This window comes from Phoxinus phoxinus (assembly GCF_949152265.1).
Source record: "Phoxinus phoxinus genome assembly, chromosome: 10".
Lineage (NCBI taxonomy): Eukaryota > Metazoa > Chordata > Actinopteri > Cypriniformes > Leuciscidae > Phoxinus > Phoxinus phoxinus.
Genome location: NC_136885.1, coordinates 18435249 through 18453972, shown reverse-complemented (window position 1 = coordinate 18453972; position 18724 = coordinate 18435249). Strand labels below are relative to the sequence as shown.

Sequence of the window (18724 nt, the reverse complement as noted above, 5' to 3'; positions counted from 1 at the left end):
TTATTATTATTATGTATTGATTTTTTTACATTTGAGCACCTGCCCCTGGGGAACTCTACATGTCCCTGACTGTAACTGTTAAATTATGTGAGATCATGTGACACAAAATTCTTATTAGGTTACTGTATCTTTTGTCAGTTGCTATTTATAGCCTGCTATTGCCTCATCAGAACAAATCATATTAAAAGAAATGTCTTGGCCCATGGTTCTAGTAGCCTATGTATTTTGTATTAACATCATTAACTTAGGTGAGTTGGACACATAAGGCAACTTAATAATAAATAGGTCTATGTCTTTAAAAATGCGTCATTAACCCGTTCCAAATTTTTTCTTGCAATTTGAATACAAGCATTTTACTCCTTAGACCTCCCTAACACACAAACTTTATGCCCTTATTGATTTTATGTTGGTTAAGTTAGTGAAATATTAGGTTTTATACTCGGTCACAATAGTGACCGGTGGGAAACACCATAGTCAGAATTCAAACAAATTCTTCAATTAGGCCTATTTACGCAACACATTCCAAGACATCCATAACCTCGCTTTGTCATTTCATGATGGAGGTTTAGTGTGATGAAAAGGTTGTCATGGACAAAGTTACACCCTGGATGAACTCCCGCTTGTTCGGCTAGACCTCTATGGGCTAGAGTAGACCAAGGACTACACTTGGGCCCTGCCTATAGCCATAGGCCAGTTTCAGGGAGATGTGTGTGCACTCATTCAGTGCACTAAAGATGGGCTGTATTGTAGAAAGGGTTGTTTGTGGTGATGTGTGGCGCACACCAATTGGTTCTCATGAACATCTGCCTCATCCTCCAGATGTTTCACCTCTGCATCGCCATTCAATAATCTACCTGGCAAATAGGCCGTTTCACCCTGGTACTCCCTATCTGATCCATCACTATCAATCACTTTTAAATGCCTCTGTTTGCTGCACACAGCACACAGGGGGGGGGGTCACGTACGTCTAGAAGGTCCAACACATCTGATAGTTTTAAACTGTGTAATAATAAACAAACAATTGATAACTATTAACAGCCAAAACCTGTGTTTTCAACTGAAACACTGTGTTATACTACCGGTCACAATCTTACGAGCAAAATATATATGCAGGAGTATAATTCTCAAAATATATCAGTAGTAGACCCTTTAAAGAATATATGTACAAAATTTGATAGTTCTATCTGTTAATTAAGGTGTTTTATATACTATTTTTTGTAGTAGTGTGAGGAAGACATCTTCTTCTAGATGTGCAAGCAGGAAATAAACTGATCTAGTCATGTGACCTTTCACACCAGTCAAATGACATTTATAAATTTTAATCAAAACAATCTATTTTTTCTTTTAAAAGTTGAATTTCTTGCCCAAAGCCAATAACAACACTTTTAGAGCTTCCAGAAATAAGAAAAAATATGCGGTCACAATTGTGACCGGTGGGATTAAACGGGTTAAAATGCTGTGGTGACGCGCAGGAAACTCAGCCTGCCCGGTACAACTCTCTTCAGTCAGTCAACGGTTGGCTATCTATCATGTCGCCCGCTCTGATATTTCTTGTTTTGCTATCGGGGGTTTCTCTTATCGGGGGAAAATTACTCGAAGGTAAGATAGCTATTTCCATTTTAATTCTATTTCTATGATATCGTTGTTACTGAAAATGCATTTTATAATGACAAATCCCTGATTTGTGCCGCAAAAGAAAACAGGCGTATAATGAGCCATTTACGAGTTAATAAAGTTATCATATGACGTGCCGTTTACTTGTGCCATCTTCCAAAATATAGCCTTCTTGCATTTTGTGAGAGAAATGTGACATTCTGGGCAACCTGTAGCCTAGCTACTTAACTTACATGTGTTGACGCTTAAATGTGCTCTAAGTAACTTATTTTACGTTAACCGAACAGCTTCGGAGTCACTGGAATAGTTATATGACTTTTTTCGGGTTGAATGGTGGTCGTCTCGCAGAGACTCGCACCCCCCCGAGCGCCTGTGAGCGGAAAAACCACACTTGCAACTTTGGGGAGAAGGGTATTCCTGCACAACGGGAGTGGCTGCAGTTTCAGGACCCCAGTTTTAGGACCGCAGTTTTAGGACCCTAGTTTATTGTGACAGCGCCACCTACAGAACTGGATTACCAAAAACACAAATTTAACCCCTTTCGCGGCAAAGATAAAAGATCACAACAGATTGTTGTTCAACATTCATTAGGCTACTCGTTAAAACATCACACTCTTACTTATTTTATCTGGACAAACTGAGCATCATTAGAAAGATTTAAGACTCGATAGTGTTTATGATAAAACTCAAACAGCGAACACAGAGAGATCTGGGTCTCCTCTTCCTGATTTGCGTCAGTAATGTACGCAAGTCTCTTTCGCTGTACAGCTGTCAATCATCTCACGTGGTTCAACGTGACAATAATCCTGCCCTTCTGTATGACGCGGTCCTGTTATCCGTGATAACAAAGCTAAGACACATCTCTTCACCTGAAACAAGAAGCTAATAAATGCACGATTTCGAGTATATGTGGTTTGTGTGTGATTTTCGTGCAATTTTGGGTATTTTCATATGAATTAAGAATGTTTACAGTATTGCCAAGCAAGGTGTAGCCATTAGCTGCATATAAATTGCTTTATTATACCATATTTCAACATCTTTTTATGACTTAAAACCATTTTAAACCGCGACCGGAATATGGTACAAATATCCTATCTTACTCGATGGTGGTTTAAAGTGAGCTTTAAGTAAAAGTTTAATATTAATCTTTTAAATTGTGTCGTGTAGCTTGATGCTACTTGCTCTAATCCACCTGCTGCAGGAGCTATTCTATTCCATAATCTTATTTCTTAAAATATATATATTTTTTCTAATGAGACTTAGGATCAAGGTGGATCTTGATGTACAAACTAAACCACCTGGATCCTAGAACTGCGGTCCTGAAACAGCAGCCGCCGCTATATCATCCAGTTCGGTAGGTGGCGCTGTCACAAAAAACTAGGGTCCTAAAACTGCGGTCCTAAAACTGGGGTCCTAAAACTGCAGCCTCCGGTTGTGCAGGAATATACTACTGACTTTGGGCCGGTGTTCTGTCGATTTGTGCTGACTTGTCGAAAAATGCTACCGTAGCTCGAATCGATATTAAAGTCTGTCGATTTGTGCTGCCTTCTCAAAAAATTCTACTTAATAAATGTCGATTCATTCTACCTTTCCATATAATGGTGTAAATCTCACTATTTTGACAGCGTTATTTTATTTAAAACAGGGTAAGTGTATGGGAAGCATATTTTGATATTTTAAATGAAGCAATTATCACATTTGATATTAAGTAAAAATTATATAGGCTACAAGTAAAAATTACATTATTGTAAATACAATTATAATAAAAATTCAAAGTTATGAATACTACGTAGTGCACTGTACTGTTTTAATTTTTTCAAATGGCGTGAAAAGTAAAAATCATCAAATATTCATCTTTGACCTGTCAAAGCAAACCTTTCCTTGGTAACTGAACTTTACAGATGTCAGGAGTAGCATATTCTGATAGACCTGTGGAGAGCATGTTGAGATATACTTTGTCATTGTCATATAATGTCTTCAAGATGTCAGGAGACGCATATTCTGTAATAGCACCTTTAAGATGTCAGGAGTAGCATATTCTGATAGAATATGCCCCATCAAATAATGCTCCCAGTGCAAATTCACTTTATTTTACATCACTACTCACTCCATATGGACTGTGTGAATATGGAGAGTAGGGCTGGGACAACGCGTCGCAAAAAATACGTCGACGCAAAATATGCACGTCGATTCGTCAGACCCAAAACAAAAATGGTGGCGTCGGAGAGTAGTAGCAACACCACTCGCTCCTCAGACTTTCAGAAGTGCAAGGCGGCACGCACTCGTTCCTCTAAAGTGTGGGAATTCTTTAATTAAAAAGGAAACAATTCCCTGATATGTCGTCTTTGCAAAATGGAGATGGCCTTCCATTCTAGCACCACGGCAGAGAGAGAGGCGCGGGCGCGATCGAAGAGTCATAGAGTGTTTGATTATGTGTGTGTGTGTGTGTGTGTCTGTGTGTGTGTGTGAGAGAGAGAGGCGCGATCGCAAAGTCGCAGAGTGTTTGATTATATTTGTGTACGCGTGTGTGTGTGTGAGAGAGAGAGGCGCGATCGAAAAGTCGCAGAGTGTTTGATTATGTGTGTGTGTGTGTGTGTGAGAGAGAGAGAGAGGCGCGATCGCAAAGTCGCAGAGTGTTTAATTATGTGTGTGTGTGTGTGTGAGTGTGAGGCGCGATCGAACAGTGGAAACAAAAACATACTCCGTCATTTTGTTTACAGGACATCATTCAAACTGCAAAGTGTTTAAGTTGTTCTGTTAATTCAAATTTTAAGGAAAACGAATATATTAATCTGAAATCTTTATATTACACACATAGGATTTGATTAGCCTACTTGTTGATATTTAATCAAGGTTTTATTGAATGCTACCTCTGACTAAGAAATGCATGCACTTGTACAATGTTTTATTTTGGAATTTTAAGAGCAATAAACATATAGGCTATTGCAATGTTAAGGAATTCATGTTTTTTTTTCATTCAGACATGTAAATCAACATGTATAAATTGCTATTATAGTCAATTAATGGGCAGATAATCGAAATCGAATCGGACTGGGGAAAATAATCGTTAGATTAATCGATGCATCGGGAAAAATAATCGCTAGATTAATCGTTTAAAAAATAATCGTTTATCCCAGCCCTAATGGAGAGCATGTAGAGATATACTTTGTCATAATGTCTTCAAGATGTCAATATATTTTCTTCTTGCTGTGTAAATTGGTTTAAATTCTTAATATTTTTATTTAATAAGTGAATTGCTCTGCTTCTCTTGGGAGAAATTAATCGCAGTTTCACTCTCTCTCAGCATGTGATTGGCAGTTCGCTATTTTTTTTTATTATTTTTTTATTCGGGACAGTGCACATTAATGAACAATCTAACATTTCTGTACAGACTGTAAATGAGCCAGGTTATAGCATAAATGCTAATTTTCACCTGTAGTCCCGAAGCAGGAAGACAACAACATACATGATAATGCAACACAAAAGAATATAACCAGGGGTGCACATAACTGGTACGCAGGTACGCATGCGCGACAAAAATCAGGAATGCGTAATGCCACTTGTGTTACTACGCGCCTTTGCGTACTGTCGCCAAAATGCAACCTAGGCAGTGTTAATTAAATTTTTTCACAGATGAAAACGAGACGATAACTAAATAAAAACCTTGTTTTAAATGACGACCACTATGACGAATAAAAACTAGACGGAAATGTAAGGGAGGGACGATTGGGGAAGTGATCCAGTCAGAACTGATTTGCGTTTGTGGAAGATGCGCACATTTGAATTGTAACGTGCTGATCTACCGAGTCGGCATGCGCTTCATGCATGTCTCAAATCGTTAAAAAATGTAAACGTCTGGGAGAAAGAGAAGAGCAGACAAATAGATAGATCTGAATAAGAGTGACGACGCGAAAGACAGCTTTATTCGGTATGTTTTTCTGTGCGAACACACACACACACACACGACCCGAAGCGTGCAGCCCCGCACATAGACGCTGCGCGCAAGGACTGAATCGAGCTCTCTTTCGCGTCTGAATGGACAAATACACACAACATTATGTCTAAATGTCCGTTTTGGAGAGTATTCACGTAAACACAGTCGGTTATGTCTTTACAGAACGTACCGTGCATCAGTGCAATTGGATCTGCACACTCTTAAAGTGACAGTGCGTAATAAACCTAATGCCTTCTGTACACTTAATATTGATCAAACAACAAAATAAAAAGAGAACATTCACTGCTCTTTAATACCTTTAATAAGGATTAATTATATTTAATTTATACAAATACATATATCTGAACAATCAAATAACACTTCAAATAAAAAAAATTTCTATCGTTTTATGTCGTTCTTTTCACGCTGATGTAAATTTAAGTGTTCGTTTATTTTTATTTTATAAGTTTGGTTTTAGTTAGTTATTTTATGCTATAAAAATGGAAATGTGACGTCATGATTGACAGCTGTGGCCACGCTACATATGGGGTGAGTACCAAACACCATCTCCTGGTCCTCACCTGAGTAACTCACTGAAAAAGTTATGTGCACCCCTGAATATAACAATATACAATATCAAGCACAAAACATATTAGCACACATTCAGGCAGATTACATTATATCAATAAAATTATTCAAAATTAGGACACAACTGAGAACTTTTAAGAAACTGTTTAAGGTGCTTTTTAAATGTGCAGTAAGTGGGACATTCTCTAATGTTTGTTGGAATGCTGTTCCAAAAATGACCTCCTCTAATAGACAGAACAAACTGTTCTGTCTATTAGAGGAGGTCATTTTTGGAACATGTAGTTTTTCTACGCGGGATCTCTATATCTCCTCTAAATGAAGCTCTGGTACAACAACCTCTGTCAGACCTTGGTTTAATGTATGTAGAAAGTGAGGATGGAGCCAATCCGTGTAAAACTTTAAAAATCAAACAGCTATTTTTTAAATGAATACAATTTTCAAAATTGAGCATATTGTATTTTCTCAAAATATTACACTGATGGTGTGACAGAGGTTTTTGATCAAGTATTTTTATAGATTTTTTGAATAACATTTCTATGGGTTTTAAAATTGTATTTCCAGTGAGTGACCAGGTTGTGATGCAGTAATCTATATGTGAAAATATCATTGAATGTAGAAACATTTTAGCAGAAGTAATTTTCATTGATGGTCTGATTTGTTTAAAGTTATGTAAATTAAATTTAATTCTATTCAGGGCTCGCAAAATCGCCCGCCCGACGTCCCGGGGCTATTGTGTTTTCCAGTCGGGCTACCAGAATGCATAACCGGCCTGCCCGACGGGCTATCTGAAATAGTGTTCGCTTCAGTCTTGTTATAATCAGATTCAGCGCGTTCTTCCTCTTCAATCCGCGGTGGCGCCGAACAGAGCGCACGTCAGAAACAGAGGACAGGGTGTGTGTGTGTGTGTGTGTATGTATCTGAGCCTCATTGGTCTGTCACTGCTCGTCAATGTCAGAATATTAGAGATTACCAATCAAATCAAAGTAGGCGGGATTTATATTCACAGAAGCTACTGAGCGCGAAGGTCAAGTGCGATAATGTAAGTAGCTAAACTAAATATTTCACATTTGACTTTTTTTTTTTAGGTCATAAATGTTAAACAAATGACAAATTATCAGGCAAACGAATTTACGTGTCTAATTTCGCCATTTTGAACTGAAAATAGGCCTTTGTAACGTGACTCGTGGAATGTAATTCGTTTACTGTCATTGTGAGGGGACGAGAAACAAAGCCGTTTTCATCTTGTTAGGCACAATATTAATAACGAATGTGTACATGTTGAGAATTAATATAGTACAATTTGTAGCATTCAGTAAATTAAAAAAGTTCAGCTTTAGGAGGGGAAGATACAGGGCAAGATGAGGAGACAGAGAAAAAGAAAGAGTGATGGATAAGAAGTGAGAGCAGGTATTGACAAAAACGTCTTGAAATGCACATATCAGAGAAATAAAAAATGTGAACCCCCTAACAACCTTACATTTAGGACCCATTTGATTATAAAGCCCTGTCTACGGCCCTGTATTAAGATCAATAATGAATGTGTACATATTGTGAATAAATTTAATAAACTTAGTTAGGCTACCTACCTAGCTTTCCTAGTAGCTTTCTGTAAATGAACGTGTCTGAGAAAATGATTCATAAATCAACCTATCAGCTGACCCCAAGTTTACTTTCGGACGGGACTCAGCTTTAGGACGGGAAGAGCCAGAGCAAGAGAAAAACAAAGAGAAAAAGAGTGATGCTGAACCAGATGTATATTTGTATTGATGATTCTAATTTGATTATTTTATATCCAATTGTTGATATTTGTGTTTTGAAAAAGTTTTTGATTCATGTTTTGACTCCTAACCAATTTTCTACATTAAAAATTTTCTTTTTATGTGGGCTAGTAAAATTCATTTCGGGCTACCAAAATCTGAAGGGTGCCTGCCCGAAGGGCTACCAGCGATTTAGAAATTCTGCGAGCCCTGCTATTCGCTGTAAGTTTGATGTGTTTTTTAAATGAAAGTGTTGGGTCCAGCGTGACCCCAAGGTCACACATTGATGTCACACCTAAACTCAGGATCAAAGCCTGAGTTGACAGAGAGAGTTGATGATCAGCGTCATGGTAGCAAAGCCTGGTTGGATTGGTTTTGTCTATTTGGCCCCTGATTACTAACTTAACGTTTGTTTGCTATATACATAATGGTATATTAATATGCAAATGAAACGAACAAACAAACAGATCCAACTCTCAATAAACCCAAGTTTATTATTGAGTCAACAAGAATTAACAAACAATGCAAAATCTACGTTAATTACAATGTTCTTTAACAGAACTCTGCATAACAGATAGTGGTTTTGCTCCCCTGAATCCGTGCATCCAGTATTACAAGAAACCCGTCTATGGCGCGCGCATGCATTTTATTTTTTGGCGCCATTTGTATGTGCTCGCGAGATAACATAATGTGTAAATGATTTGATCTTTAACGGTTATTTATGTTTATTTTTTAATCGAGATGTTCTAAGAAAAGAATCTCAAGCATTTTTAACAATGATATTCAAAATTCAAGTACATTTTAAACCTTGAAAACATACCGGTTATAAATCAAGAGTTTTCCAAACTTTTCAGAACTCTGAAATAAGTAGAACACACGATGAACGTAGGCCATTCATAGCTGATTACAATATTATGCTGATATTATGCTGAAAAGGTCAAATTATGGTAAAATTATGTAATAAAAAAGGATTCAAGTTATCGCAATGCTCACCGTCCGTCAACCGAAGTCTTAACACAGCAAGGATGCCTAGATTTATGGGCGTGGTAACGCATAACACAATTGTGAGTCTGCACATGCGCAGAACCAGTAAGTAGCACATCTCGATGGGTAGCATTATTTGGCAGAACACCGGCAATCCACCGGCCTCCGCGTCAGGAAGTATCGCGTGATATCAAGTCTCGCGATGTAACGAATTGCTTTACTGCAAAATCTAATTAGATCATTTAGATAGGCTAAACTTTTTTTAAAAAAGGCGGAAATATTTCTTAGTCTCTTGTTTTTCGCCATAATATCACGGATTGCGTTTGGTAACACAATACAAATATACAGTAACTCAACATTTATATGATATCATTCTAAGTATCATACAGTGGACCTCAGTGGACATGGCTCCGTGCGTTCGCCCGGCGGCTTCTCTGAAAACGAATGTGACCAGAGGGAGAAGATGGGAGGGGGGAAAGTTGCCAATGGTTTTACTACAGTTTTCTCAAATATCTATTCCGAAACTGTAGGGGGAGCTCTTAAAAGAAACCTGCGAGAAAACAGCAAAGAAATTTCCAAACCTACTGAGTGCTGCTTTAACTCCAAAGCAGTTTTAAATACTATCGTTTTGACTAATTTTATTAATTTTGTCGCAGCAGATGAAACCTGTGTAGGACTGCAGAGAGAAGATCGCTCTTATGACTTCGACCTGCCCGAAGCCGTGACATTGAACGTGCAAAATGATGCATGTGATGCTGAGTGGACCATTGATGTAAGTATCACAACTTATTTCTCATCTGACAGCCAGGCCATTCATTTTTATTTTTAATAGAAAAATGAAATGTCACCATGCACTCATAGCCGCGGGAACATATTTTATCTAGGGGGTGCAGGGGGCAGGGCTTAATGGGGCGGGGCTTGATATTGCGAGGTGGTGATGGTAGAGTATTTTAAACAAAATCCTAATATTAAAAAGCCCAAACAAAAAGATGACCATACAAAGGAATGAGGACAGAGTTATGTGAGAACGCTCAGAACTCATGATAAATTTTAAAAACACAGCACAAAAATCTGCATCTTACCTCATGATACATGCTCAGGAGTTAGTGCCGGTTCACACAGAATGCATAATCTTTAGCAAAAATGCAAGATGCCAAACGCGGGCAGTGGAAGAGGGAAAACCGCAAGGTCTCAAGGCGCTTTTTAGGTTAACTTATTTTAACTAGAGTGCTGAGTTTTGAGAACGCTGTGTCATGTGCGAGACGCGAGTGCAACCAGAGGTGTAGTGGTAAAAAAAAGAGGTGGGTAAACTATAAATTCTGGTGGTGGTCACCAGGTAAGGCAAGAGGTCCTCGCTGCAGCCTGTAGCACGATGACGTAGCTGGATGGTCCAATATGTAGTGGACGCTGTTACGCGCATGCGCGGTGGTGTGTTTTGGTGACGTCATATATGCATGCGCACTAGTAGAGTTGGTGAACAATCGCACGTGCTTTGATCTTCCAAGAAGAATAAAGTTAAATATAAATGGTCACTTGAGTATGCAAGCTCTTTTCCGCCACAGAATAAAACATTAAAAAAAATAATTGTGACTTTTTATCTCACAATTGCGAGTTTACATCTAGCATACTGACTTTATTTCTCAGAATTGTGAGATATAAAGTCAGAATTGACCGTTCGCAAAACCCCGCCCTCGAACGGTTCTCGTCCAATCCTAGCTCAGCAACTGTAACTAAGGAGAAGGACCTCCGTCAAACATTGCGATTTCAGCAAGATAGTGAAATCATGCGCCTATGGCAGTGAGGTCTGCACGGGCTTAAAACTTAAGCCCGAACCCGGCCCGTACCCAATATAATTTAACCTGACCCGACCCAAACATTACGGTTATATTTTAAGCCCGATCCCAGGTCCGTTTCTCACCTTTTTTTTTTTTTTCATATGCTGTATTTTATGATTGCTTGCAACTATAATTAAAAAAATTGGCTACATGTACAAACACCGTTTCACTACGGCACTGCGGCCCCCTCATCAGTCAGCAAACAAGAGAGAGAAAAAAGGAAAAGCACGGACTTACTAATTACGAAACTTTGATGTGGTTGAACAGGTACACAATCACAAATTCCTCTGGAACTCAAACATTTAACTTCAAAACAAAGTTTGCGCAGTTGCACAACTATTTACACAAATATATCCTTCTCAGTAGGCTACGAGTTATGAATGAAGAGAACAGCATCGAGAGTTGATGGTTTCAGCGCGTCCTCTGATTGCAGTGTTGTGACTGAAATAGCGCGCACGGGAGCACATGCGCAAAACAGTTTTGTAAAATGATATATGATCAAATAAAAATTATTGATATAAAATTTTACAAAACTGTTTTGTGCGTGTGCTCCCGTGCGCTATTCTGTCTATACTTTCTGTCGTGCCCTGGAGGATATGTCTGCTGCATTACTCCAAAACGTTCACTTAATGTATGGAGCTCAACCCAGCCATGTGTCTGGTTCTCAATTGTTTGACGGGCGTAGTAACAATAACTAAGGGGCGTGGCTTTTGCGAACGGTCAATTGGCTAACACTACGACCAATCACAACAATACACAGGGTGACGCATCACTAAGCCCCATGCGCTTAGCTACCAGCGGAGTAGTAGTGGGAAGTTCGGATCATTTTACTGACTCGGATCTATGAATCTCGTTCAGCAAAATGAACGAATCTTTTATTGAGTAATTTTGTTAATTTCAGCATAATATAATTAAAATGTCATGCTAAATAGCTCAACACATCTAGTACAAAATGTTGATTACATTTGAAAAGTTGGGTCCAACTTAAGTTCAGGCTATTGCAGTCTGTTAATTTACCTCACCTCCTGATCCATGGCGTTCTTTCTTTTGCAACTTCAAATTTATCACGTCTACTCTGTTCCCCGCCTCTCGTGTCTGTCCTCAGGTTCGAACTTGAGCAGAGCTAACTGGTAGATTATACTTTGCCGTATCCGGTCGGCAAAAGAGCAAAAACTTTCTTCTTGCAAAGGAACGATTCGAGCGCCGTCTTCTGTTCCTCTTTTAGAGAAAAAGGCATGTCTAAATCTTTCATTGTAGCGCCCAAAGCCGTTTCAAACAATTGATGTTCATCCATAGCCATCTTGCAATGTTTACTAAGGACTACCGGTAATGTCATCTCGCCCCGCCTATATAAGATAACCCGATGTGATTGGTGCAGAGGGGCATATTTAATGAGCATTTTTACTGGACACAGTGCTACTTGCTGAGCAAATTAAAATTGTGCTCTCGCAAGAACTCTGCATTTCCAGGGTACCATTTAAAGGTAGGGTTGGTAATCCTGTTCAGAAACTTTTTTTTTATACTGGGTGAAATGGTCCTTCCATTCTGATAGTAGTCAATACATTATGTGTTCTGAAAAAGGAATGAAAAAAATCTGACCTCTGTAGCAGCTGTAGGACAGTAAAAACTCTGACCAATCACTGCCATTCGGTGCGAATGTAAAGAACCAATCAGATGCCTTCATGTCTCGTGCCCGAGCACCACTGTGAGGCACACACGCACACTAGCACACACACGCAAGGTCTCGCTCCCTTTCTCTGTTGTGCGCGCGCTACCCATGCGCGATCTTGCTCGCTCGATCTAGATTCCGGGAGATTTGAACTAATTTGCGGACAATTCTGAAATTATCGTACATATATTAACAGTACTTTAAAGCTAGGGTAGGTAATGTTGGAGAGCTAGCCAGATTTGAAAGTGGCACCTCTTCTAAGCTCCGCCCCCTCCTGTCAGTGCTCCGTCCAAAGCTACGCCCCCCCACAAACATGAACGCGCATCCACATTTGGAGTCAGCTCAGTGTTGCCAGACGTACGATATTTATCGTATTTGTACGATAATTTAGACCTCTGTACGATGTACGATCAATAATGAAAAAATCCCATAATGTACGATAATTTTAGAATTGTCCGCAAATTACTTCAAATCTCCCGGAATCTAGATCGAGCGAGCAAGATCGCGCATGGGTAGCGCGCGCACAACAGAGAAAGGGAGCGAGACCTTGCGTGTGTGTGCTAGTGTGCGTGTGTGCCTCACAGTGGTGCTCGGGCACGAGACATGAAGGCATCTGATTGGTTCTTTACATTCGCACCGAATGGCAGTGATTGGTCAGAGTTTTTACTGTCCTACAGCTGCTACAGAGGTCAGATTTTTTTCATTCCTTTTTCAGAACACATAATGTATTGACTACTATCAGAATGGAAGGACCATTTCACCCAGTATAAAAAAAAAAATTTCTGAACAGGATTACCAACCCTACCTTTAAGCCCATCTTTAAAAAAAAGTTAATTTATGAAAATAATCTTCCCAACAAAACAATTTATGATGTATTTATTTGTAAATTAATGTAAAATAAAGCACAAAATATTTAGTATTTGTAGTACACATGCTTAATTATTTGGCAGTCTATCTTACAGTAAGGCTAATGGTTTGACCTTGAGATTAGCTTTGAGCGCAAGCTAATAAAACTCATCTTTCCATTTAAAGGAAAATGATATAAAATTATGAATTATTATTTGTTCATAAACAAAAAACAAGAAATGTATCTCTTATTTGACATAATATCAATGTAGTTACCAAAAGAATGGCTGAAAATTGCAGAAATGTGTTGATTTCTGAAGGGTCCAGAAACACCAAAGTTTTTGGGTGTCTTTGTTTGAGGTCCCCTGAGACCGCATGCACGTGAGAAGGGCTAACTTAACATTGCCAAATGTGTTTAACATGCAATGAAAAATGTCAGGGAAGTAACAAATCACTGGATTGGTTAAAATAAGGTGCAGCAAAAAATATGATTTTCTCTTTTTTAAATTTGACTTCAAAGTTGAAAGTGCGCTTAAAGGGTACATGGGCTTAATAGGTACACTTACCCTAAATGTTTCACCATGTTTATGCTTTGTAATTGTCCCCTAGAAAATCTTCACAGCAGTACTGGATGGAAGTTCAATAAGCTATTCTCCTCCCTTCAAAAACGTAACTCGTCAAGGAATCTGTGTCAATTACTGTCCAGTTTCAGTCTGGTTCCACGTCACTTGTCCCGTGAGTTCAGTAACAATTCATCGGCTCAGAACAGTTTTACTGCTTTATATTTGAGGATTATATTTATTTACTAATTAAATGCTTTTTGATTATCTTGTAGAAATACACCAGGGAACTCGCATGTTATTGTGAGTAGTTCTTCTTGATATCTCTAACAGAAGCTATAAAACAATAATATTACAAGATTACAATGGCATCCAATTCTGTGTTATATCAGGTACCAATTCTACAGACAACCAGCCAGTTTTTAACACATCTCTGCCACATAGAGGTAAACAATAATCCTTTTGCAACACTACAAATTTACACGTTTTTTTTTTTTTTTTTTTTTTTACAGCAAATGTACCTTTGTTTTGCTAGGAAATTATTAGAAAATTCAGGAAATGGTGGTATGGACACATACAGTGCTGCTTAACTGGATGTAACAGGGAGCTTTTGTAAATCCATGTAATATTTTTTTTGTAATAATTATATTTTTTATTTACAGATACATCTAGTTCAACAAAGAGACAACATTGTAAGTAAAGTCCACAAAACATCCATAATAAATGACTAAATACCCAGCAATTTGGAAAAAGTTGCCAAAAATTGGCAATATTTTGACTATTGTCTGGCAAAAATGTAGCTACATTTCAAGACATTGCCAACTTAGAGAAAACTAAGGATGTGATCACCATTTTACCATCAAAGTATGCCTGCATAACAATTTTAATGCAAATCACATACACACTGTTTCTTACCAGACTTCAGTTTGTAAATTCCACACACAAAAAAGAGAATAACAGCAGTAATAATTATCCTCATCTCATTGTAGGTTGAGGTTGTGAAACCACGAAATACAAAAAAAAGTTCTATCTAGATTTGCTGAAGCTTGCACAAATACAACTTTCAAGTTCCTGTTGTGCAAGTTTACAAAAAGCCACTCCCAAAAATCAGAGCAATCTAAGAGATATCTATCTCGAAATCCAAGTACGATCAAAAACAACCTCACTAAACAATTAATTATCTTTGGAACCTTTTCAAAGTTTAAACAAGAATAGTTTGGTAAAGAGGTTGTGGAAACTAGACTAGAGTTCTGGAGATGGTGAGGGAATATAGTATTGCAAGTGGTGACGTAACAGGGACCTTGCTGTAAGTAAAACCATGTACAATGTATATATTTGAATAAAATCTATTAAAAATTACCTGATTGGAGGGTAGCAAATTAGTAATCATTAGTATTTGTTGCATCATTATCTTTAAAATAGGCCTAATCTTTATAATATATATTATTATTATCATTATTATCAGATAATTATTAGTATTAGTATTTTGGCATGTGACCATTACACAAGACTTTTGTACCTTGTAGCCTAGTTAATATGAATGTAGTGTATTTGTTCTGAAGCGTTTATCTTAAAGCAAGTGTCATGAAACCTGTGTGTGTAGTGTTGTGTTGTTTGGTGATTTTGTTTTTTTCTTCTCTATAGATTGTGCCATGGCTGTTGCTGTCACATTTGTCATTGTCATTATGGCATTCTCCATCTTCAGGGCAAACAGGTTGGTCCATTTAACACATTAATGCATAAAAAAAACTTAAATAACTACTTACTGTAAGATATCCGTTTATTAACTAAACAAAACTAAATTACCTTGTTTAAATTTCTAGCAGTGCAAAATATGCTCCTAGAGCCTCAGCTGATGAACAAAACCAGCCTGGTTGAGGAAAATTAACCTAAGGAGGCATCTGCACCTGCCCAACAAACAACAACACATGACGTGGAGTCATAGTAACACATTATCATACATGTAATAAATAATATTATATTATATTAGTTTTTATATTATACTATATTATATTAGGCTATATTATATTATACTATATTATATTATATTAGGCTATATTATATTATATTATATATAGACCTATATAGACCAGTGTTGTTGGAGGAGATTTTTCATTGACATGGTTCCATGCAGTGTTGGGTATATTAATGCATTACTAAGTAATTAATTACTGTAATTTAATTAGTTACTTCTGATGTAACTGCACACTGTAACACAATAGTGGATTTAACATCCAAATGTAACATCTAATGATAAAATGTGTGTTTTTAAAGTAAACTTCTTCATTTAAATACTTTGGTCAGTTCAAGAAAGTAAAAGAGTGGTATCATGTCTATCCTTGTATTGTTCAACTGGTCATGGTTGGCAAAGTAATTAGTAGTAATAAATAAAGTAATGCAATACTTTTTAGAGAGAGTAATTAAAAATGTATATTATATTATATTGTATTTTATTATGAAGGCTAATATAGCCTAAATGTTTTAAGTTTGTATTTCCTCCCAGAATGGGCAACAATTTGTTCCCTGCCTCTTCAGTTTGTGTTATGTGTGGAATATTCACCACAGGAGGTCACTCTTTTTGTAGTTCTGGGCAATCTTTTTTCCACTGATGTATTTGTTACTGCTGTCTTTACATGTAGCCTAGTTATTATTTACTCGGTGTCTTGGGTTATTCTGAAACTGCCAATAAACTTAGCTAATGGTTCTTACTCAAGTCTCTGAATCTGTCGCGTCAAGACTAATGTCAACGCTTGGATGTGTGTGTGTGTGTGTGTGTGTGTGTGTGTGTGTGTGTGTGTGTGTGTGTGTGTGTGTGTGTGTGTGTGTGTGTGTGTGTGTGTGTGTGTGTGTGTGTGTGTGTGTATAAGAAGTGCTTTCAAGATTCAAGAACATTTCTTTGAATTGACAATAACACAACTCAGGATGTGCAAAAAAAAAAAAGACAAATCCGCCATTAGAATGAATATACAGCTAGCTATAACCAAACGACCATGCCTAACGTTACGTGAACAGGAGATATTTAGAAATGGTTACAAAAGATATTAATCTAGGAGACAGCTATCTATATCCAATCCCATCACCTTTTCTAATCAAAAGCTCTCAATTGTATCCAGGTATACGTATTTGGGAGTCTCTCTTGACTCACATCTTACTTATCGTGAGCATGTCCAAATCTTAACCAGAAAGTTAAACCAAAAGTTATTTTTTCAGAGTAAAATTCGACAATATTTGTTGCCTTCTGTCTCGAAAACATATCTTCATGCCATCATTATGTCCACTCTGTCGTATTGTTTACCTGTTTGGTCACTTACAACAAATGAGATCCTTGATCCATTAACAAGACTCTATAATAGAGCCTATAAGATTCACAACAGGCTACCAGGCAGGACTCACCACTGTATTGCACTATCTTTGAGTAATGCCTTGACATTTCAGAACTATAAAATAAGTCATGGGATAAACTTGTATTATCAAATCTTAAATGGACGTACTGCAGCAGCACTGACTGTGTTGGTCCCAAAACTCAGCTAAAGATTCGAGCGCACTACGAGATCTGTTACAAATGGACTTCTGCCTCTACCGGCTTTTAGGAACTGCTATGGACAGAGATCTTTTTTTCATGTGCTCACTAAAGCCTGGAATGAGATTCCACAGGACATCAGAACTATAACATCAACAAGACTATTTAAAATAACATTTGCTCGCCATCTAATGGACAGGTATATCTGTGACCACTGAGATGGTTTTATGGCCTCCCCCTGATTCTTATTTTCTTGGTTTGTGTGTTTGTTGTTGTCTTGTCTAGGAGTTTTGTTGTGTATGTGGTATTTATGTTCTGCAGAGCAGGAGCCTGCTGAAAATCAGTTTTATACTGAGTCAGGCCCGATTGTCTTTAATCTTTTCCTGTTTTAAAATAAATAAATAAATAAAAGAAGTTGACTTACCACACTGTCTTCAAATTTCCCTCCAAAAAAGAATTACATCACATGATGTTGGACATGTGACTTTAGAACAAACCATTGCTGATTTATAGGGGATTTTTAGGCAGTAACACAGTTGACACTGATTTGTAGGACATACACAAAATGGATGATTTAATGTATGCTTGAGCAAAATATTTTTTTAAACACAATTTAATTATTAATTTGGACAAATATTTATAAGAAATATATACAGAAACATGCCTCAGAGCTAATCTGAAGAGCAAAACCTCACATTTACCAAATCGGACCACACAAAAACAGCAAATTCCAGAATAGAATATGCCATTTTTGCAAGATAAAAGATTATCTGTTGGATTTTTGTATTAAATTAATTAGAAATATCCCCTGATATAAAAGGGATCATTGCTTGAATTGAAAATGTTGTATTGATAACAGAGTCTGTACCCCGTCCCCTAGGCTAATTATAGAATGACGTGTGCGCGTGTGTGTGTGTGTGCGCGCGCTTTCGAGATTCAAGAACGTTTCTTTGAATTGACCACAACACTATGATTATTCCAAACTACCGCAGGAAACTAAAGTCATATACTAAGTTATAACACGACGACTCAGTATGTGCAAAAAAAAAAAGGCAAATCCGCCGTTAGAATAACGTTAACGTTATACAGTTAAAGTTAGCTATAACCAAACTACCTTACCAAACGGTAAGTTACATGAGCAGGAGAAAGAAATGTTTTTTTTTTTTAAAGACTAGCTAATTAATATAGCATTGTGTTTGTGTAGCATAATAAAATATCACTTACCAGTGGGCAACGGCATTATATCTGTCTCTGTTTGTGAGCTGAAGACTGAAGAGATCAGCATCAAAGTTTAGCTTGTCATGTCACTAACGTTAGGCTACTTATTACTGTTTGTTTCCATGACGCGTTTTCATAAAGCGTCGTGTCCCCTGGTCGTGTCATCCAATGAAGTCCCCTGAAAAACGACACAGTGCGA

At 37.6% G+C, this 18724-nt stretch overlaps 1 protein-coding gene and 1 long non-coding RNA gene across 3 annotated transcripts in view; one reads left to right on the top strand and one right to left on the bottom strand.

Moving 5' to 3' along the window:
- The window catches only part of LOC307005424, an 86474-nt gene extending 67794 nt beyond the window's left edge, over nt 1-18680 (bottom strand). Inside the window, exon 1 of the long non-coding RNA XR_013799274.1 lies at nt 18532-18680. This is a non-coding gene — a long non-coding RNA (uncharacterized lncRNA). The remainder of the gene's footprint in view (nt 1-18531) is intronic.
- Nucleotides 1472-15862, top strand: LOC307005421 (uncharacterized protein). Of its 2 annotated transcripts, none has more exons than XM_079625579.1 (8): nt 1472-1599; nt 9537-9649; nt 13837-13962; nt 14063-14090; nt 14180-14233; nt 14450-14479; nt 15432-15501; nt 15611-15862. In XM_079625579.1, exons 1-8 carry the CDS (start codon nt 1530-1532, stop codon nt 15663-15665), a joined length of 546 nt encoding a protein of 181 aa, XP_079481705.1. In that variant the 5' UTR covers nt 1472-1529; the 3' UTR covers nt 15666-15862. The 2 variants fall into 2 exon arrangements, with proteins under 2 accessions (XP_079481705.1, XP_079481704.1); XM_079625578.1 differs by having other exon boundaries at nt 1494-1599; nt 9534-9649.
- Nucleotides 18681-18724: the final 44 nt, after the last annotated feature.